The sequence below is a fragment of the Hevea brasiliensis genome, chromosome 14 (assembly GCF_030052815.1).
Source record: "Hevea brasiliensis isolate MT/VB/25A 57/8 chromosome 14, ASM3005281v1, whole genome shotgun sequence".
Taxonomy (NCBI): domain Eukaryota; kingdom Viridiplantae; phylum Streptophyta; class Magnoliopsida; order Malpighiales; family Euphorbiaceae; genus Hevea; species Hevea brasiliensis.
The window spans coordinates 21,731,929-21,753,977 of NC_079506.1; the positions used below are offsets into that span (position 1 = coordinate 21,731,929).

The window sequence follows — 22,049 nt, forward strand, 5'->3', positions numbered from 1 at the left end:
AATACCAACTTGAAATCATAGTTTGCTATCCAAACATAACTTTTTTTTTTTTTTTATTAGAGGTATAATAAATTAAATAATAATTACAGGTTATGGTAATCTTTGTTGGGAATATATAAGTAAATTCCCACATCTAAAAAAAGATAGGATGAATTGAGCGGTAGATATATAAGTTTGAATGCACCCATAGACTCATTGCCTGTAAAGTTTTGGACGTTGGATGTATTATCAAGCTCATGAGTGTGTTCTTTCACAAGGCCCATCAAAATAATGATTCTCCCTAGGGGCCTTTTGGGCCCCAAATCTCTAATAAGTGGACGTAAAGTATTGATTTAGCAAGGATTCCAGTATTGCTTTGACATGTGGATGAAAGAGTCAAGAGGACTTCCGTTGAAGTCCCAACGGAGAAGGAAGGCTCTTAAAGGTGCATGCTCAAGTGCGCCACCTTTCCTTTATTTTATTTATTTAATTTTTTTAATTATGTTAGTAGTTTAGTGGGCTACTGAGTCTTTAGCTTTCAGTTGCCTAGTTTATTGGTTACTGATTCTTTAGTTGGTAGTGGGTTTGTTTTCCCACGTTCCTATAGACGTGGGAGAACATTACACTAACGTTCATCTCTTGTAAGCCTATAAATAGGCAATCATTTCATTGAATAAAAACACGCCAGTCGAGCAGCAATTCATTTCTCTTCTTGTGAGGTTCCTCTAAGTGTTTCCTTCTTTTCACACACACACACACACACACACACATATATATATATATATATATATATATATATATATATATATATATATATATATATATATTTTCAACAACCTTCTCATTTTCTCACAATAATTATGAATAATCTTAGAATCAGTAGATAGGACGACTCAAACTTAAGACCTCTATACTCTCTGTACCTTAAGGTGAAAAAACACCGATCAAACTACTCTTGTTAAGGGCAAAGACAAAATTTCATTGAAAGCCAAATGCATTACTTGACTTTTGAACTTTACCTGAAAAGTTACTTGTTACCTCAATATTTAGTTAAATCCTTTTTGACACTCAAATTTATAAAAGTTTAATTATTTAGCCTTTATGATAGGTGAACCTACTAACGTAACTTACACACACTTTTAATGTGGACATTAATGCTTCCTTGTATTAACTTCTTTGGATAATATGATAAATTATGTTTAATTGAATAATTTAAAAGACATAAGAAAGAATAAAAATTAAAAAGAAAGGATGAACCCAAACGCGATAACGATAGTCCACCCCTTTTGGCTCTTGAGGATCCCTCTGCACTTCAATTCTCTTTCTTCTTCTCCTTCTTTCTTTGTTTGGCAGCACTCACCAACTCCAACCACTCTAGAAATCGACCCTCTTCCCTTTGGTGACGTTGGCAATGGTAGGGTAATGTTTAGATGACATTAATGACAGCGCTAAAGATATTTTTCCCTCTTGATAATATTACACTATAGGATAGAATCTTTATGTGCCCATACCGACTATTTTAAGAGACCAATAATAAACACCGATCAACTCCTCTTGGCCCTAATTTCATTTTCTGATCAACAGTGCTCGATTTGATGGAGTTTTTTGGCGAGCAGATGAGAAAGAACTAGAGCAAGAGAGAGAATTAATCATCTTCAATCGCCTAATTGAGTATGCATTTACGCACAGGAGCAGAGCTACATGTGAGCTAGAGGGGACCAAGGCCCCTAATATAATATATAAAAAATTATTTATTAGTAATTATAAATTCAATTAAGTATACATTATAATTAAATATTATTTATTATCTCAAAAAATATATATTTTTAAATGATAAGTAAATATAAATAATTATTAAATTAATCGTTAAGTTTCTTCTACCCCTCCAAAAATTATCATCAAACTCCGTAATTGTTCATACATTTTACTGATCAGAATTTCAAGAGCTTAATAATTACAATTTTTTTTTCTACATTTTAAATATCAAATTTGATACACTTAAATATAAAATTATCAAGTAACTTTCTGTGTAAATATAAAATCAATAAATATCGATTCGGTTCGGTTTTAAACCGATCAAATCGAAATTTATAAATTAAGCATTTGATTTGCAATTGGGTTCAGTTCGGTTTTAAATTGATCAAACCTAAATCTTAGGGTTCGGTTCGATTTTCTTTGATTTCCTTGATATATATATTAATAATTTCGGTTCGATTCGATTTTTTTTAATTTTTTATGAAAATAATCGAACTAAACGGATTAACCGAAATTATCAAAATTATAAATCGAACTAAACTGATTAAACCGAATTAACTCGATTCGGTTTGATTTTCCAGTTTAAACCGAAAACTGCTCTCCCCTAATCACATGTCAAATGTGTTTCATGCGATATATATATATATATATATATATACCAATTGACTCTAAAGCGGCTTAATGAATAATTGACCACCTCAGAACCATTCAGCAAACATCATTCAGCTTAGCCATTTTTTGACCTTAAATGCTAATGCGTGTCATGAGACATTGCTTTCAGTTAAAGGCTGTGGACCATGCCCCGTTTTCAGTGGCTCCAAACATGTCATGTGAAATGGCTCTCATTGGAGAATTGTACAGTTGATGGGTCTTTCATGACAATGTTGGTATTTGGATAGCTAGCTACTTAGTTAGACTTGGAATTTGCAATTCAATGCAAGCTGATTTTCAGGTCCTATTTCATGCTCTTACTTCGGCTTGGAATCTGGGCTATTGGAAGGTGGAGGTGAACTTGGATTCCAAAGTGGTTGTGAAGTTGCTCTCGATGTGCAAGATAGGAGGCTTGTGAACTAAATTGTTCATTGTGGTGGGATATTGAATCAACCTTGGCAGGTGACCCTTAGTCATTGCTACAAAGAAGCTAAAAGGGTGGCGAACAAATTGGCTAATTTGGCAGTGGAGGCTAGTTTGGACTGTCATTTGCTACGAACCCCTCCTGGTGGGATTTTGAATCTTGTTCGTTGGGATAGGTCACAGGGTATGCGCCAGCCCAAAGTTATTTCCAACATTATAGGCTATGATAGTTTTTTGAAAAAATTTTCTAAGAAAGTTGAAAATTAGTATTTCGTGTTCATATATGTCAATTTTTTTAATATGTTAATTTTTTTTTAAAATTTAACTAGGATTTAGAAAATAGTTTTAAGTTATTTTTCATCTTTTTCCTTTATAATAAACATTTTATTTTTTAAATGAAAAATCATGACTTTTTTATAAATTACATATTAACATTTAAAAAAAAGTTTTTAAATATATTTTGACAATAAGTTACTTTTTTAATTATAAAAGATAAGAATAATTTTTTTATTTTTTAAATTAAAATATTATTTTCTATTATTTATGGGGAGAAACGTTTTTTATATTTTTTCTTGTTTTCTTAAAAACAGAAAAATAAAAAAAATTATTTTCTACAAATAAACATATCTAAGTGATTATGTTCTTTTTGGATTTTTCCTCCTTTTTCAATGGTAGAATCATTTGCCTCGTCTTATTATTCATTATACTTTTCATTTACTACTTTTCGCAATTTCCTTAAATGAATTTCAATTTTAATTTTATTTAATATCTTATTATTTAATAGTAAGATATTAATTATCACAGAAAATCTTTAATTTCTTTATTTTACCTACTAATCAAACTTAATGGATATATTAAATCTTATTTTACCATTTTTTTTCTTTTAGACAATAAAAAAAAAATTATAAAATTTTTGAAATTATGAAAGAATCTCTCTCAGCCTAAGCTTTTTCTGAGATCTATGTAATTTCTAAAAATATGCCTATATATATATATTGAGTTAAAAAAATATAATTAATATAGTTAAAATAATAAATTTTATTATATTTTTTAATATAATTTTAACTCGTATTGGTTCATTAAAAATTAAATAATTTATGTTACTAAATTATTTTTAAAAGTAATAAATTTTATTTTTTTAATGTATATTAAATGGGATGTATTAGTAAATTAATATATAAATTATTATTTTAAAAAAGAAAATGACATATAATTTAAGAAAAATAAAAAGGAAAACTAAACCTATCACTTTGTGGGATGGAAGGAGTATTATCTATCTTTGGCTAATCCATTTGCCTTCTGCTAAGAAAAGACAGTGATAAATTTAGTTTTTGAGAATAAATGATAAATTAGTTGTATATCAATGCACTCCCTTTTTAAGCAAAAGAAAATCATATATATAGAGAAAATACTCTCTAAGTTGTTCTCCAATTTCCTTCGGCCTTTTAGGTTGCGCTGAGCTCATTCCCTTTCGGTGGACCTCCCTTGCCTGTGTTTCTCTAGTTCGGTCTTGGGTCCCCTCCCTTTCCTGATTTAGAATGTATAATTATGCTTTTGGTTGTCTATGTCGTAGATCTTGGCTCTTGGTGATGGTGGTTTCGGAGAAGATCTGTTTCTACGGGAGTTGTAGACTAAAGCTTTGCTTTGATTTGCCACTCTCCTAGGCTCGTTTTGTCCTTTGCTCAATGGGAGGCCTTCGGCACCAAAAGAAGATTTATTGGAGACGTCTCGAAGATCTTAAGAGATGACTATAAAATGTGGTTGCTGGCTCCCGATGACTATATCGAGATTAAGACGCCATAGTCTTGCCTCTATCCTTTCCTAGGTCATTGGCTGTGAGCCTTGTGTTACTTTTTGGAAGTGTTGGCAATGGAGTGTTCTTTCTTGGCTTTGACTGGTTTTGCTCTGTCTTACTAAGTTTTGCAGAAGGATTCTCCCCTCTTAGCTTTCGATGGGTTGCTCTCATCTTGCTCCCAACGACAACAACATAATGTTAGGTTGAGTTTTTTTTCAAGATTTCTACTTAAAATGATAAGCCTTTGAACTTGATTTTTGGTTAAAAGACTATTTTTATATTTTAGGCTTCGGCCTTGATCTCTGTACCTTATCTATTTGTCTTTCATGCAATGAAATCTGTTTTTGAGCTTTTGACTGTACAGGTATTTTGTGACAAAGAATTAACCAGGAAAGGGTGACCTGAAGTAAAATTACGAAAAGAGGTGGAAGTGGCTGAGGTGGAAAACTTTGGTGCAGGCTGCTCTTCACAGTGGCGTGCAGAAATGAGGACGCTAATTATATTAGCGTGCAGGGGGGAGAAAATGGCAGAAAATCTCTGTAAGTAGAAAGTGGGATTTTATTATCATTGGCGTTCTCAGGGCATGAGACGCTATTTTTATTGGCGTCTTGAGTAAATTTTTCTATTAGTTTATCAAGTTTTAGATAAACCAAAATTAATAGGAAATATTTATAATAATAAAAAATATATATTATAATTTTCATAATTTTTTTATAATAGTATATGTTTGAATTTAAAGTGAGAAGTAAGTTATGAATGAAATGAAAGTGTTTTACGTTAATTTATATTTATCTAATGAAAATTATTATTTATGAATAGTTTAGTGAAATGAATGGGAAATAAAAAATTAAAATTTTATATAAAAAAATTTATAAAAAAATTGGAGTTGTAATATATTATACTAAATAATTTAGATAAATTATAATATAACATTATAAGATAAAAGATAAAATATTGAAAAAATAAGAAATAAAAAACTAAATTATGGCATAAATTAACATTTTTATACTAATTGTAATTATCATTTAAAAGATTTAATATTTTAATAAGATTGATGAGAAAAATTTACATTAACCGCAAATAAGAAGGAAAATTTGATATTAATATAAATAAAAATTATATTAACCATATAATATTATATAACTTCTATTATAGTAAATTCCAAGGTGTGCGGGTTCGGTTCGGGGTCTACTTCAGAATTCGAATAAAACAAAAATTTCACTACTGTTCTAATTCCGCTCTTCGTTGTTTCGGTTTTAATTTAGTATAGTTCCAGTTTGATTATTATTTCTTGAAACAACTTTATGTAATTATTTTTTTAAAAAAATCATGACTGGCTAAGGAGTTTGGAGTTATTCCAAATAATATCAATGAATTGATTGTGTTAAGGAATGTAAGAATATTTATATTACGGCTTCTTGGATTTATGTTTCTGAACAAAACAAACTCTTAACCTAATGTTCCTTTCACTTTTGAAGGACATGAGGGAAGTTGCGATATATAGTTCAGGAGGAGTTTGCTTAACATTTTCTTTATCGTGAGTTTATGCCATGTTGCTACCACAGAACAAAGGAGATATTATGGCCCCTTTTCATTTTGCATATATGAGCTTGTGAAAGATTTAAAAGAAGCTCTTCATCTTTAAGAGATTCATCAGCACCTCCTAATGATACACTAACAAATTTATATGAATTTTATCACCGATTAATCTTAAAAATCAATCATTTCAATTTAACATGTACATTTATAATATATTAGTTAATATATTTTTAATAAACAACAAAGAATATTTGACATACATTTTCATTCAGAGTTATTAAAATAGATATTCTCTTGTTACTTTTATAATGTGTTGGTGAAAATTATAAATATTAATATGTTGAAATTCTATTAGCTAACAAAAAATAACAAAATTTTAAAAAATAATATTTCCCATTTATATTAAAAATAACAATATTAAATTGGAGCAGAGATAATTGAGTAGGTTAGATAATTTATTATTAATAATAATAATAGACATAGATGAGAGAGATGATTAAGTAGGTTAGAAAAAATTAGAGCAAAAGTTAACGAGGGAGGTGAAAAAAATAATAACTAATTTCTAAATTACTAAATTAATAATAATATTATTAATAAATAGAAATAAATTAAAAAATTATTTTATTATAAATTAATATAAATTACTAAATTATTTTATTATAAATTAATAATATTCTAAATTAATAAATAATATGAACTTAAAAAAATAAAAAATATATTAAATTAAAAAATGTAAAACACATAAATATAATATGAATATGTTAATACTCAGGGAAGAATCACACCATGAATGAAATAATGGCAAAACGCCATTCAAATAGGCGCTCCATGGAGCCCAACGCCATTTTAGGCTTGTTCAGAATTATTGTTGAAATTGTTATTAAAAAAATTATTTTTAAATATATTAATTATAAAATATTAAAAAATAATTAAAAATTAAATTTAATTAATTTTAATTATATAAATATTAAAATAATAAAATAATATTTTTTAAATTATTTTTTTAAATAATATTTAAAATAATATTCTTATTTAAAAAAATAATTTTAAATTGTGAAACTCAATATTAGATAGAAACTTAAGAAGCATCCTGACACCACACTTATTTTGATTAGCATCTCATTATCTATACATTATTTTAATTAGTGTCTTCGTTAAGGGTGAGCATTCGGTTCAAATTAAATCGACCCAAACCGAATTAAATTATAAAAATTAAACCTAATCTAATGAGTAAAAAATAGAATCGAACCAAACAATTCTATTTCGGTTTGGTTAGATTTAAATCAATCGGTTTGATTTTTATTGATTTTTTAATTTAGACTTGATTTTCAAATTATTTTATCTAATTTTAACTTTGGTTTGAACCTAATAACCATTAATCAATGAAATTAAACAATTAACATATATAAAATTAAATATAATTCATAAATTTTTTATAAAAATAAATCAATTCAAAAATCGATGCGGTTTGATTTAGTTTAATTTGACTATATAAATTACTATTCGATTCTATTCGATTTAATCAAATTTTTTCTCTTTAAAGCTGAACCAAACTGAAATAATCGAAATTTTTATAAAATAAAATCAAATCTAATCGATTTAATTTTAAAATCAAATCGATTGAATCGAATTAATTCGATTCAATTTTTCGATTTAAACGACTCGCTTCGCCCTAGTCCTCACGCTGAATACTATTTTAATCGGAGTCTTTTTATTTTACACAGCTCCATTTTGCAAAATTCACCCTCCATTAATATTTTTTTTTTTTCTCAACCTTTTTGTGAATAATTTTATTAGACCTTTTGCAAAATTCCCTGTTTTTCAGAAAGTCAAAATAAAAGTCATATACCACTTAAGGAAAGAAAGGAAATCAATCACATCAACGAGCATTGAAGCATTTAAAATCAGCGAGATGCTTCCACTGATTAGATTGCTTGATTAAGAGTGTTAATACAATAATTTTTTTTTATGTAAGTTCGCTTATCTGTAAAAAAAAAAAAAAAAAAAGATGGCTTAAAACTACCAAAGTAAAGGTTTCACCGTTGTTCCCATTTCAATTTTTTATTTCAATTTAATATGGTTTGATTTAATTTTATTAAATTTAGTAAATAATTTTTTTTTAAAATGAATAAAGATTTTTTTCTATTTAATATGATTCATGACTGGTTTTGATCAATTTAGATTTTATTTCGATTTTAAATTAAACAATCTAATTTCGATTTTAAACAAAATTATAGCAGTTCAATAATTTTTACACGTGATACTCTAATAATAAAAATAAAGCTATAAAATATATTTAAAAATAATAATAATATAATTTTTAGTAATTTTTAGAATATTAGACAAAATGCAATTTAATTTTATTATTTATTTTATTCAATATGTATGTCCTTCTTTCCATTCAATGAAATGATTCACAAGTCCAATTCTACAACCCCTTCATTGCTTATCATTTTCCATGCAAGACAGTAGTTCATCATTGTCAACAAACATGATAGTTTATTGATTAATTTAAAGAAATAATTTTATTTTATTTTAATTAAATTTTTTATTAATATAATCATTAAATATTACCTCTATTTAAAGTGTAACAAGAGATGGTGCTAAATTATTTAATAACACATCCTATTGAATAACAGCACGAATTCCGTGTTAAATTCTGAACCTCCAAATATCTCAGATCTAAAAGGACCACGACGTTATACTCTAGAGCCTTCATTTAAGTAGTTGATCTTTTAAATTTAGACCGGTAATCGCTCCTACCTGCCCCCAAATTTCAAATAATTTAATGGACCCACGTAAAACCCTAATATTATACGTCACAGCTTGCATTAGTTGATTATTATTTTTTATAATTACAAGTTAGTTACCACTAAACCCTCGATGAAACCTTGGAAATTCCAGTCTCACTAGACAAAACAATCCATAGATTTGACGGAGTTTTCGATCCGAGACGACCCAAAATCCATCGATAATTCCCACCTTAAGCTTCCTGCTCAAAACCCAGTTGCTGTATTGCTACTAAATCCTGATCTTTCAACTTTGACGTTACGTTCTTTGATCTGCAGAAACTTTCACCAGTAATGGCAGTTTCTAGCGATTCAATCCTCAGATTCCACCAGAAAATCTTTGCAAATCACCCAATTCTTGAATTAGAGAATGGTGTTTCTAGAATAGCTGTGGGTGCTGGTGGGGTTTCTTGCAGTACAAGGAAACTTAGAAGTAAGGCCAGGATTGGAGCGAAAGCAGTGGCAGAGGCTCGTGTTAAGGGGTTAGAGAGTTTTAAGGTGAATTTGGACTTGGGATTGGATGCTGTGGCCGAGAAGGAGTTGAGAGAAAAAGGGTTCTTAGGGATGAGGAAGACGAAGTTGGTGTGTACCATAGGACCGGCGTGTTGCTCATTGGAGGATTTGGAGAGATTGGCTAGAGGAGGGATGAATGTGGCTAGGCTTAATATGTGTCATAACACGAAAGAGTGGCACAGAGATGTTATTAAGAAGATCAAGAGGTTAAATGAGGAAAAGGGGTTTTGTGTTTCAGTGATGATTGATACTGAAGGAAGCCAGATTCATGTGGTTGATCATGGAGCTCCCTCCTCTCTCAAAGCAGAGGTATTTAAATTGTTCCCATTTTTTAGTTTTTACCTCTTTCTGGGCTAGTGGGCATTCAATGCAATGTCCTTATCAATTTATTTTTGGTCAATTACTTTAACATTTTTAGTAGCTGTTGATTGGGGGAAAATGAGTTTGGGTAGCTGAAAGCCTGAAACCAGGACTAACTTTGCTTTAATTCGGGATATATATGGTAATTGACCGTATCTTTTAGGTTTACAATCATAATTTTCATGTAAAAACCTGCAATTTCTTTTTGAGGTTCTTTTCCTTGTAATTTATTTTGTTTTCATTAGGGAAATATTGGCTTCTCTTGATCATTTTTTGTTAAGTTAGAATTTCAATATTTGATGAATTTTTGTTTCTTCTTGTGGCATCAGGAAGGTTCAGTTTGGGTATTTACAGCCCAAAAATTTGAAGGTTCACTTCCATTTACCATTCGAGCAAACTATGAAGGGTTCTCTGAAGGTGGTGACTCTGTTGCTCAATTGTTTGTTGATTTTCTTTTTTAATGCAGTAAATAATAATTTTCCATAATGAAATGGTTGGCAGGCATTATGGTAGGCGATGAACTGATTATTGATGGAGGAATGGCGAGCTTTCAAGTTGTTGAAAGGATGGGAAATGATTTGCGTTGTAAGTGCACAGATCCTGGTCTACTCCTACCCCGAGCCAAATTGAGCTTCTGGAGGGATGGGAAGCTTTCCCATCAAGGTCTCCCAACTATATCAGAAAAGGTTGAATCATGCTTATTCTATTCTGGCAATAATTTCCCCTCATTCTCCTTTCGTAAATCCATTTTCTTTGGCTAGAGAATCCAAAAGTAGGATATTTTGGTCTTAAGGATTACTTCTTCTGTATCTGCTCTGATGAGATTTTTCTTTCTTGTTATTTCTTTTGCTGGCTTGCCTTGAAATACAAATTCAGAAAATTGGATGCCTTTAAATTAGGTTGTTTGAGTAAAAACATCAAGAGTCAAAATCCCTAAAAACCATTAAAAGTCAATATCCCCTGCAAAATAGAAAGCTATTGTTAACTCTTCTTGTTTCTAGGGATTTTCTAAGGGAAGAAAGGAATTGCCTATTGATTTAGCTTATTAGATTTTAAATGTAATGGTATATGTAAAATTAATTTGAGAAATGGTTAATTACACTCATTGTTTATATATTTTGATGGGTTCATGTTATATATTCAAAAAATGACATAATAAAGTTTAGTTAAGAGAGAAAATTTTATGTTAAAAAAAAGTTAGAACTTTTTTTTAAGGATGCCAATGCTATAAATAGATAAGCAGGCCAAACAGTCTTAAATAGGTAAGCAGGTTAGTGTTAGCAGACAATATTAAACATCTGACCAATTTCTTACCCTGCACATAACTCATATTTTCCACTTTGCAGGACTGGGCAGATATTGATTTTGGAATTTCTGAAGGTGTCGATTTTGTTGCTGTGTCATTTGTTAATGATGCCGAGCCTATCAAGCATCTGAAGAACCATATCTCAACCAAGGCATCAAGGTAAGAAAGTACTAATGCACAAAGTTAACATTTCATATTATTTCACTAAAATCCTCAGTAACTGTAGACAAGCTGATTCTTAGCCAAAAAATGAAATAATGAGAAAAGGTAGCTTACTAGTTGTTTTAGCTTATGAGATTTTTGTCTTGGCAATAATTGCTAACTTTAGAAATGAGAGCTAATAAATTAATACCTGTGCTACTCCTGTCCATTGTTATTCATCATCCTTCCATCTTCCATTAGGTTCAATTTCTTCTTCAGTTGTGCCCAGTAAATGCTGAATTAATGGCTAAAAAATTGGCTAAATAAACATACTAAATTGTCAAGGGAGCTATAAATTTAATGAGGGAGAAGAAAAAAAAAAGAAGGAAATAGCAAGTTAAAAGTAGAGAGAATGGAGTTCTGCAGTCAGTGTATGAGATTGTATCAGGCTATCAGCTCCAACATTTTGTTAATTTAGCTGTGTAACAACAGTTAAAGTTTTTACTTTTTTTTTTTTCCTTTTTCTTTATGGTTTTAGGAAGTGAAAATATTAGATACGAAATTCTTTGACATTCTCTTGCAGATGAAAGTTGAAATTGCTGTTGCAATATTCTGCAATTCAATGACTATAATTATTGTCATTTACAGATCAATAAGAGTATTGGCAAAGATTGAGAGCTTGGAGTCTCTTCGGAAACTGGAAGAGATTGTAGAGGCTTCTGATGGAATTATGGTGGCTCGTGGTGACCTTGGAGTAGAAGTTCCTCTTGAACAGATTCCAGCAGTCCAAGAGGAGATAACCCGTATTTGCAGGCAGCTGAACAAGCCAGTGATTATAGCTTCTCAACTTCTTGAGTCGATGGTTGAATATCCAACCCCAACGCGTGCAGAGGTATTGTTATACACTGACTATTACAAATTGTTCTTTTTGGGCATTATGGACTGGTCGAGTACTCCTTTTATAATGACATCTTCTTTTATGCAACAAGGTTGCAGATGTATCTGAAGCAGTTAGGCAATCTGCTGATGCAATGATGTTGTCTGGTGAGTCAGCTATTGGATCATATGGAGAGAAAGCTCTTTCTGTCTTGCGGATGGTCAGCAATCGAATGGAACTACAGTGTCACGAGGAAAACCGTCAAAATGCTCTCCATCAGCCTTGTCTTGGAGTTTCATTGCCTGATCGTATATCTGAAGAGATATGCAATTCTGCTGTAGAAATGGGTAATTGACTTTCTCTTACACCATTATATTATTTAATGTTGATTTTCTGAAAGCAGTTAATTGGCATAATTAATAAAAGTTTCTGCTAGGCGCATTTATTCAATTCCATATTATCTTTCACACACACAATGAAATAAAATTTTCAAATGTATATTAAACAGTATATGAATCAGTTGAAAACAATCATTAGTGCAATCACACACACACACAATGAACGTGTGATTTGCTGTGCTAGATCATTAGTGCAACCTATAAGAAGAACTGTAAACTGACTTCATTATTTACACTCAAAACCTTGGAAAAGGCTAGGGAATTAACTGCTATTGATCACCAAACATGCCTATTGATATGCTGCTAACCTTACATATTATACTTGGTGTTTTAACTGCAGCTAACAACCTTGGTATAGATGCTATCTTTGTCTACACAAAGCATGGAGAGATGGCATCACTCCTTTCTCGCAACCGTCCAAACCCTCCTATATTTGCATTTACAGATGACAATGATGCTCGTATGGCATTGAATTTGCAGTGGGGAGTTATCCCCATCCTTGTAGATTTGTCAGATGACATGGAATCCAACATATCCAAAACCACTGATCTTATAAAATCTAAAGGCATGATGAAAGATGGAAGCTCTGTCTTGATAGTCTCAGATCTCACTCCATCTTGTGCAACCCGAACTGCCTTCCAGTCAATCCAGGTGAAGACCATTGTGTAGGGAAATGCTTATCTGAAAATGTTCGCTTCTCAAAGAAACTAGGGAGGGTAAAGCAAATGCAGAAACTTTCCAAGTCCGCGATGAAAATGAACTCCTGTTTGCCTTTTTCATGTATCTTCAAATTGTCAAATGCAAGGACAGTCTCTCTATGTTGCATTGCCAGCAAAAATTTGTCTAGCTTAGCCACAGAATGTTGATCCAGACTTTACAGATCGTTTGTTTATTTGCATTTATTTTTCCATGAACGTTCAAATTTTGGCTTTTTTTCACATTAGTCTTATCAGTTAGCAAGTCAAATAGAAATTCTTCTATCAAAATCCTGCTAGGGCTGAGCAGAGTTCGGTTCAAACCGAAAAATCGAACCGAACCAAGTCAATTTGGTTCAATCGGTTCGGTTTTAAAATTAAATCGGTTCGGTTCGGTTTTATATTATAAAAATTTCTGTTATTTCGGTTCGGTTCGGTTCGGTTTTGAAGAGAAAAAAATCGATTAAACCGAATCGAACCGAATAGTAATATTTATAGTCAAATCAAACTAAATCGAATCGAATCGATTTTTGAATTGATTTATTTTTATGAAAAATTTATGAATTATATTTAATTATATATATATATTAATTGTTTAATTTTATTGAATAATGGTTATTAGGTTCAAACCAAAGTTATAATTAGACCAAATAACTTGAAAATCAAGTCTAAATTAAAAAATCAATAAAAAATCAAACCGATCGGTTTAAACCGAACCGAACCGTAATAGAGCGGTTCGGTTTGATTCGGTTTTTCACCCATTTCGGTTTGATTCGATTTCTAAAATTTGCGGTTTGATTTTTATAATTTAATTCGATTCGATTCGATTCGATTCGGTTTGAACCGAATGCTCACCCCTAAATCCTTCCCTTCAAGTTCAAGTATTTGCTTCAATTCACTGTCCTTTAGCAAATTAGGAAACCTTGCCTCTAGGGATAGCATCCTGTTGGTATTTACAAAAATCATCCTACCTAAATCTAAACTTGAACTTATTCGAATCCATTTAAAACACCAATTCCTTATCCGAACTTAATAATATTGGAACTCATTTGGTTTTATAATTTTAATTAGCAATGTAAGATATATTTTTTATTAATAAATAATATTTTAAAATTTAATAATATATAAAAAATTTATAAATATTATAATAAAATATATATTTTATATTTAATTAATTATTTAAAAATTTAAATAATAAATACTTAATATATAAAATTTAAATTAAATTTAATATATAAAATTTTAATTAAATCTGATAATATCAATTAGATATTATTTTTTGAATTCATACTCATATCAAATTTAATTATATATATATATTTTAATTCATTCTAATAGTTGTATTTAATTGAGTTGATTATTTAAAAAATTGTACTCTTCCATAGTTAAATCTTATTATAATTTATTTTATTTTTAATTATAAAATTTATAATTATTTTATTACAATTACATTTTCCCAGTACATTTTATTATATTATTATATTTTTTTATTAACTTTAATTTAATATATTAATTTAGATTCTACTAATCCGGATGAAATAATAATAATAATAATAATAATTTATTTTATATAAAATCTGGTGGGGTCTGGAATTGTGTGGGCAAAATTACAGCGACGTTACTCAACTTCTACAAGCCGCCATTGGCCACAACCAACCAGATACACGCATCCTCTCCTGCGCACTTTAGCTCCTTGTAACAAATCCTCACTAAAATACACCCATCAGGTGACACCAAAAGCATAAAACCAAGCGCCTGCATCTCAGGCGCCATTTCCTCTCTTTTTTCCTTTCCTTCCTTTCTCTGCATTCTACAAACTTGAAACAAAAACTTTTAGCTTAAGCTTCCAATGATTTGAAGCTGTAATGCCAAACAGGACCTAAATGAAATGGCTTCTCTTCACATATTGAAATCCACTCTCTCTCCAATTTCCCTTTCAGGCCCGTATTTTCCCGGGAAATCGGATTCCAGGAAAGCAATTCTCAGGTTGAGAAGTTTTAGTGCTGGGAGCTCTAAAAGATGCTTCCAGAGACTGAAGTTTAGGGTTAACTGTTCAGTACAAGAAGGAGATAATAATACCAATGGCAAGTTTTTGTTTTTTCAGCTAGATTTTCAGATTTTTGGTTGATGATTTTCATCCTAATTTGAAATTTCTGTGTAATTTCTTTTTCAGGTGAGGAACCACCGGAATCGTTGTTCATGAAGGAGCTGAAGAGGAGGGGAATGACTCCGACTTCATTGCTTGAGGACACCAATAGAGGAAGCTATGGAGTGGAGGATGAGATAAAGCTCGGAGAAGAGGATAGAGGCTTTTCTAAAAGAAACGCTGTTTCAACTGAATTTGGTCAAAGCCTTTCTAATCAGAGAGAGCGTTCCATGGCATTGAACAGTGAAGGCCTTGAGGTTAGCCTCTTTGTCTTCTTCTTGTTCTTTTGTGAGCGTTAATGGGTTTACCTCATTTTTTGAGATGATTAAACGTTGTTTGATGTTAATTTTTGGAAATTATACTCAAAATTAGACTTTATGGAACTTAGATTTCTTATATATTGAACTAATGAATGAATCCCTTTTCTAGGATTTGCATCCAATTTTCATTTCTGGAGCAAACCAAATGAGCTCTAAGGATACTGTCAGAAGCCTGGAATCATGGTTTTTGTTATGTTCATTTTGAGCTAACACAAACTATGGATTTTGGTGCATTTTTTGGCAAAAATTTTCTAAACATCGATCAACAAAATTTTCTTTTATTACTCTGGCAATTGTTTTCTTAAACATTATATTATTTTATGTTTGCTTATCCTTAAACTTGATCAACTTTTGGACAGTTTATGGAATTTGAATTGACGAGTTCTTCAAGTAGTCCCTCTTCCTTTCTCTAATTAGTTTTAGAAAGACAATCAAAGAACAAATCAAGTAAAGTCTAAAAAGAAAGGAAATTATCAATATTGAACGTGTAGTGGTTGAAATTTGAAACGTTTTAGTTAATTGACGATAGATTTGGCTCCTGAAGACTTGCTTGAACTTTGAAGGACTGTTGGGAGCATAACTTACAAGGTCACGTATGATCTTATTAACTTATTTCAGGCATAATACTTGGAAAAAAAAAAAAAAAACTGTACGTCTCTTATTTTTAGGCTGGAATGCCAATTATTAAAGGCCATTCATTATTTCTGTGAAAAAAGTGCGTACCATTTTTGTTTTATCATTCAATACTTGTAAAGAAGGAAGGTTTTATCATTCTTTGTCTTATGTTGAATATTGCTGTGCCAATCATCCTGGATCTGTTTTTAATTTTAATTTGCTTGAATGAGAATAAGTTTTATGTGACACCTAGAATGGGTAGGATTATTTGCTGGTAAATTTATTTCTTTCTTATGAGTCAGATGTGGGTGTATTGTGATTTGGTCCTTTATTTTAGAGCTAAACTTTTGTTCTTTTTGCATTGTGCATGTTCACATGCAGTAAAGGTCCTAACTTTTTTGTCTGTTTCAGGGTTTAATTCCTCGTGCTAAACTTTTGCTTACAACTGGAGCAACCTTCTTTTTGGGATTTTGGCCATTGATTCTCATAACTGTGACATTCTTCTTTGCTCTCTACATTGTAAGTCCCATCTCTGTTCTTCGATTTGTTACTTGTTTTAAGTTTATAAACCCGGTGCCTCACTAAATTAACAGAGCTGTTTTCATGAGCCAGACACTTGGGGATTTGGAAATTGGTAGTGACTATTATATTGGAGTCTGTTTCTTTAGGGATTATAGACATAGATGTATTTTAAACCAGGATTTGAGCGGGTACTTCAGCTATTGTTATTCTGATAATAGGAATAACTTGGCCCTGAGGTCTACTTGGTGTATATTCACCAAGTAGAGACAAGGGTATAATTTTTTCAAATCATGGTGAGTCAACCCATATTAAATGCTAGACAGAGGTCATGAATATGGCAATCAACAATGGAAAGGAATCCAAAAGCATAGAATAGATTGCGCAATGACATGACCAGATTGGTTCCAATTGATCTTTGGCTGTTTTGGTTCAAATCTAAAATTATCATGTTGAAGATCAAATGATCACATACCAGTTGATGGCAGGCATACAAAGTTCTTAGCAATCTTTTAGTTTGCTATTTAGCAATATTTGGAAATTGGGAATTAGACCTCTTCTTCATTTTTTTAATATGTGTTGGCAAAATTGAGTTGCAATTCAACTTCTTGTTGGTAAGGCCTATATCTTTGAAAGTTAGGCAGAATTTGAGTTGGAGATGCAAAGCTTTTAAAAATCCAGCTCTTCATGTGGTCCTGCAAATGATTACTTGACCCTCTTAACATTCCAGTTTTTTATGTTTCCTGTATATTTACTAAATATGTTTCTTTCCTGTTGTGTCATATTGCTATCACATAATTTTGTCTTGCCTTTTGTTTCCTGAAAGCCAATTATTGATACGTTTGTTTTTTCCTTGGGCAGTATTTTGGACCGAATTTTGTCCATGATGCAAGCAAGACGCCCACGTCACCATATGTCGATTGATCCATATGAATTGCTGGAAGATGAAAGAATATCACAAATAGCTCCTAGTTTAAAATGAAGGAGAAAATATTTGTAGGAACATCGAATTCTTAAATCTGGCGAAGCAGATCTCTGTAACTTTCTTTGAATCCTTGTTAATTCTTTCCTATGTAAATACTTCATACCTATAACAGGCAAGAACAACTCTTAACAGGTTAATTTTCAGTATCTTTCATTGTATTTTTAATCCAGTTGCTTGTTTAATAAGCATGACTGACTTCACTCTTGTTTCTTTATGCTAAGCAACGACTATTAGGATATGTGTATGTGTGTGAGCATGGAAGTAGGATTTAATGAATAAATCAAACGTGAATCAACAAACTTTTTAGCGAAAAAAAAAAAACTGGAAAAGTGTGAATTAAATACTGAAGAACGGAATATGAAACTTCCTAAAAAGTTGTAGTTTTCAAGACGTTACTTTTTCTAGGTTGAAAAGATGTGGCCAACAGCCAAGGCAAACAGGCTTGAATGCTTGATCAAATCAATGTGCCTTAAATGGAAACGCGAAAATTGGATAGGTGTTAATAATGAGATAAGCAATTGAGTTGACCATCATATGATGCCACATTTTCCTTCCATGCTATAGGTATACTAAATTTATGCTAACAATTTTTTTTTTTTTATATCTTTCTGATGAAAATTTTTTCATTCATGACAAAAGTATAATTTAATATTAATAGTGGAGTTTTCAATTATTTTCTCTTTAAAAGTTTCTTCTCTTTAGAGATTAAAAAAAGTATTTGACTTAGTTGATGAAAATCAATTTATAAGTTAATTTATACTTATAAATATTTAAAATTTAAATAGTTATATATTTAGTTAAAATATTTATAAGTGATAGATAAATAATTAATGTACTAAATAAAAAATAATTTATAAATATATTTATTATTAAAATAATTAAAAAAATATTAAATAAGATTTATAATAAAATATTAAATAAAAACTAAACATGTGGCTTAAAGTAACAAAATAAAAAGTTAAGTCTTCACTTATTATTATTTTTTTAACTTATAAGCTCAACTTATAAATCTAAAAATTATTATAAATAAATAATTTATTTATAGAGCTTATAAGTTAAGATAAACACCTCCTAAATACTCTTCCTATGCTGTTGAAGGTTTCTCCTCCCGCACCTCTGGCAAGTTGTAGATAATCCTTTTCTGTGTTATTTTGTTGATAGTCCTTTATCGGAGGAGTTGCAAGCCCTCATGTGCTCCTGTATTTTACAATTTTTTTATTTTTTTGTATCTAGGCTTACCTCTAACCTTTGGGTTTAAACTTGGTGACACTAACGATGCCACCTATGGTTTGTGAGCATCTAATCTCCTATGGTTTAAATGCACTTCTCCAGCCTTTCATTTATGGTTGGAAGTTCTCCCGAAGATTTCCTACCAATTTTCTCTTCAACTCGGCCACTAACTGATCATCGCTGGCTCTCAAATGGGTCTCTTGCCTTGTTTACAGCGCTGGGAGCCTGCTCGAGTTTGTTTTCAGATCCTAGGGATATGTGTTCATGGAGTGTTTTAACCCAATAACTGGAATGAAATTTCAGCGTTTCTTCATTACAAATGAAGAAATGAACACTCCCTAAGTCCAAGAATCCAATTTTGTCACTTGCAATTCTAAGCATTTCAGCGTCCATAGAAACTGGAGGCAGGAATCAATTCCACAGCGCTAGCGATAAACAGTAAATGGCACAATTAAAGAAAGCTAAGTAAGAAATGAAATCCCTAAAATAATTGTAAACATTACTAAAATAAAATAGTACCATTCAACACAGAATATATCTATTTAAGCATCCTTGAAGCAAGATAGCTTCAAATAATTGCATATATTCGCAATAAACAACCAACAAAAAACACAAGCCAAATAACACTGATTCAAATAGACCACAGGAACTTAATACTCTTCATCGTCACCATCTTCACCCTCAGCCGATTCAGCACCAACCTCTTCATAATCCTTCTCAAGGGCAGCAAGATCCTCACGAGCCTCAGAAAACTCACCTTCCTCCATGCCCTCGCCCACATACCAGTGCACAAAAGCACGCTTGGCATACATTAGGTCAAACTTGTGGTCAATTCTTGAGAACACCTCAGCAACACTGGTTGAGTTGGAGATCATGCAGACAGCTCTCTGCACCTTGGCAAGGTCACCACCAGGAACAACAGTGGGTGGCTGGTAGTTGATACCGCACTTGAATCCAGTTGGGCACCAGTCAACAAACTGAATGGTACGCTTGGTTTTGATAGTGGCAACTGCAGCATTCACATCCTTGGGCACAACATCACCACGGTACATCAAGCAGCAGGCCATGTATTTGCCATGACGAGGATCACACTTAGCCATCATAGAAGAGGGCTCAAAAGCACTGTTGGTGATTTCAGCAACAGAAAGTTGCTCATGGTAAGCTTTCTCAGCAGAGATAACTGGTGCATAGGAGGAAAGCATGAAGTGGATTCTTGGGTATGGGACCAAGTTGGTCTGGAATTCAGTCACATCCACGTTCAGGGCACCATCAAACCTCAGAGAAGCAGTCAAGGAGGAAATCACCTGGATAGTCACAACAATGAGTGTTAAATGGAAATATTCATACAATCATTACTGAAGACTGCCTTGGCACTATATCAGATTAATTAATTAGTAAAATTTAAATTTAGTATTTAATCCGTATATATATATCAATATTTCCGTCAAAGGCACCTAGTGAAAACTATAAAGATACAATCGTTCACCTGAGAGACAAGCCTGTTAAGATTGGTGTAGGTGGGTCGCTCAATGTCAAGGGAACGCCTACAGATATCATAGATGGCCTCATTGTCAAGAAGCACAGCAACATCAGTGTGTTCCAAGAGGGAGTGAGTTGAAAGGACACTGTTGTAGGGCTCAACAACAGATGTCGAGACTTGGGGAGAGGGGTAGACAGTGAAACCCAACTTGGATTTCTTTCCATAATCAACAGACAAACGCTCCAACAGGAGAGATCCAAGACCAGATCCGGTACCACCACCAACAGCATTAAACACAAGGAATCCCTGGAGGCCAGTGCAGTTGTCAGCAAGCTTTCTGATGCGGTCCAAGCAGAGATCAACAATTTCCTTGCCAACTGAAAACAAACAACAAAAATGCAATCATTAGACTGCAAAAAGTTGACTTAATAAATAATCAATATAGCAGAAAATCTGATTATATACTTACTGGTATAATGGCCACGGGCAAAGTTGTTGGCAGCATCTTCCTTGCCACTGATGAGCTGCTCAGGGTGAAAGAGCTGGCGGTAAGTTCCGGTCCTAACTTCATCAATGACAGTTGGCTCAAGATCTACAATGACAGCGCGAGGAACGTGCTTCACTGCACCAGTTTCACTGAAAAAGGTGTTGAAGGCATCTTCAGCACCGCCAACGGTCTTGTCACCTGGCTTCTGGCCATCATGCTAAACATAGAAAGCAATATAATTAAAAACAAATCAATAACTCACTAATCACAGATCTAAACACTATCAGAAAGCAGATCTGAAGAAAGAACAGCATTCTTAATCAAAACGAGAATCAAAACTTGCAGATCTGATTCAAAACCGGAAGGCAAAACAGTAAACACGCACAGATCCAGCTTTTTTTGGAGAATTTGTACATACATTACCATAATTGAGACAGATTAAACACAAATCTACCAGAATTGACATGTAATTGCTAAAAATGCCAAAGATACAAAAACAAATTCAGATCCAACGCAAAAAAATCGAAAAATTTAACACACATTATCAATGACGATAACTACTAAACACAAATCTACCACAAATAAATACAAAAATGAGAAAAATACAAGAAATCCCCAAACAAGTACAGATCCAAAACAACATGATGCTAAAAAACGCAGATCCAAGCATCCAATTGAACAAAGAGAGGTACCTGGATGCCATGCTCAAGGCAGTAAAGCTCCCAGCAGGCATTGCCGACCTGGATACCAGCCTGACCAATGTGAATGGAAATGCACTCTCTCATTTTCGCTGATTGATTTCACAATAACCAGAAACGACGAAAAGAAGAAGTTGAAGAGACTGAGAAAAGCTATGAAACGAAGGCGTTTATGAAGACGCCTTCTGATTCAACCTTAGGGATGGAGGCGAGGCTTTAGCTGAGACGGGGTATTTATGCTAAGAGAAACGATAAACGGAGGTTGAGATATTTGGTGGATTTAACTGGGGTTGGGTAAGGGACGTTACGGATGTGATGACGTGTAATTGTCTGATTGGTTCCTATGTT

The 22,049-nt window shown here is 32.0% G+C and overlaps 3 protein-coding genes across 3 annotated transcripts; 2 read left to right on the plus strand and 1 right to left on the minus strand.

Moving 5' to 3' along the window:
- The first annotated feature begins 8,885 nt into the window (after positions 1 to 8,885).
- Positions 8,886 to 13,464, plus strand: LOC110673517 (pyruvate kinase isozyme A, chloroplastic). Its single transcript, XM_021836661.2, has 7 exons — positions 8,886 to 9,753; positions 10,134 to 10,221; positions 10,306 to 10,490; positions 11,151 to 11,269; positions 11,900 to 12,143; positions 12,241 to 12,475; positions 12,867 to 13,464. The coding sequence occupies exons 1-7, from the start codon at positions 9,226 to 9,228 to the stop codon at positions 13,193 to 13,195; spliced, it is 1,728 nt and encodes a 575-aa protein (XP_021692353.2). The 5' UTR covers positions 8,886 to 9,225; the 3' UTR covers positions 13,196 to 13,464.
- Positions 13,465 to 14,959: 1,495 nt separating this feature from the next.
- On the plus strand, positions 14,960 to 18,015 carry LOC110673488 (uncharacterized). Its single transcript, XM_058135361.1, has 4 exons — positions 14,960 to 15,305; positions 15,395 to 15,624; positions 16,714 to 16,821; positions 17,683 to 18,015. Exons 1-4 carry the CDS (start codon positions 15,110 to 15,112, stop codon positions 17,743 to 17,745), a joined length of 597 nt encoding a protein of 198 aa, XP_057991344.1. The 5' UTR covers positions 14,960 to 15,109; the 3' UTR covers positions 17,746 to 18,015.
- A 1,520-nt stretch (positions 18,016 to 19,535) lies between these two features.
- LOC110673495 (tubulin alpha chain) lies at positions 19,536 to 21,949 on the minus strand. The gene is made up of 4 exons (XM_021836638.2): positions 21,696 to 21,949; positions 20,986 to 21,220; positions 20,523 to 20,893; positions 19,536 to 20,340 (listed from the first exon to the last, which is right to left on the minus strand). The coding sequence occupies exons 1-4, from the start codon at positions 21,786 to 21,788 to the stop codon at positions 19,687 to 19,689; spliced, it is 1,353 nt and encodes a 450-aa protein (XP_021692330.2). The 5' UTR covers positions 21,789 to 21,949; the 3' UTR covers positions 19,536 to 19,686.
- Between the last annotated feature and the right edge of the window lie 100 nt (positions 21,950 to 22,049).

What these genes read in the sequence shown, in the direction of transcription:
- LOC110673517 (XM_021836661.2), top strand. Translation starts at nt 9,226, where the DNA reads ATGGCAGTTTCTAGCGATTCAATCCTCAGATTCCACCAGAAAATCTTT. An exon ending in ATCTCAACCAAGGCATCAAG is followed by an intron (nt 11,270 to 11,899) that starts GTAAGAAAGTAC and finishes TGTCATTTACAG; the next exon opens with ATCAATAAGAGTATTGGCAA. An exon ending in CAATTCTGCTGTAGAAATGG is followed by an intron (nt 12,476 to 12,866) that starts GTAATTGACTTT and finishes TTTTAACTGCAG; the next exon opens with CTAACAACCTTGGTATAGAT.
- LOC110673488 (XM_058135361.1), top strand. Translation starts at nt 15,110, where the DNA reads ATGGCTTCTCTTCACATATTGAAATCCACTCTCTCTCCAATTTCCCTT. An exon ending in TGAACAGTGAAGGCCTTGAG is followed by an intron (nt 15,625 to 16,713) that starts GTTAGCCTCTTT and finishes TGTCTGTTTCAG; the next exon opens with GGTTTAATTCCTCGTGCTAA. An exon ending in TCTTCTTTGCTCTCTACATT is followed by an intron (nt 16,822 to 17,682) that starts GTAAGTCCCATC and finishes TTCCTTGGGCAG; the next exon opens with TATTTTGGACCGAATTTTGT.
- LOC110673495 (XM_021836638.2), bottom strand. Translation starts at nt 21,788, where the DNA reads ATGAGAGAGTGCATTTCCATTCACATTGGTCAGGCTGGTATCCAGGTC. An exon ending in GCCTTGAGCATGGCATCCAG is followed by an intron (nt 21,221 to 21,695) that starts GTACCTCTCTTT and finishes TTCTATGTTTAG; the next exon opens with CATGATGGCCAGAAGCCAGG. An exon ending in TTAACAGGCTTGTCTCTCAG is followed by an intron (nt 20,341 to 20,522) that starts GTGAACGATTGT and finishes GTGACTATCCAG; the next exon opens with GTGATTTCCTCCTTGACTGC.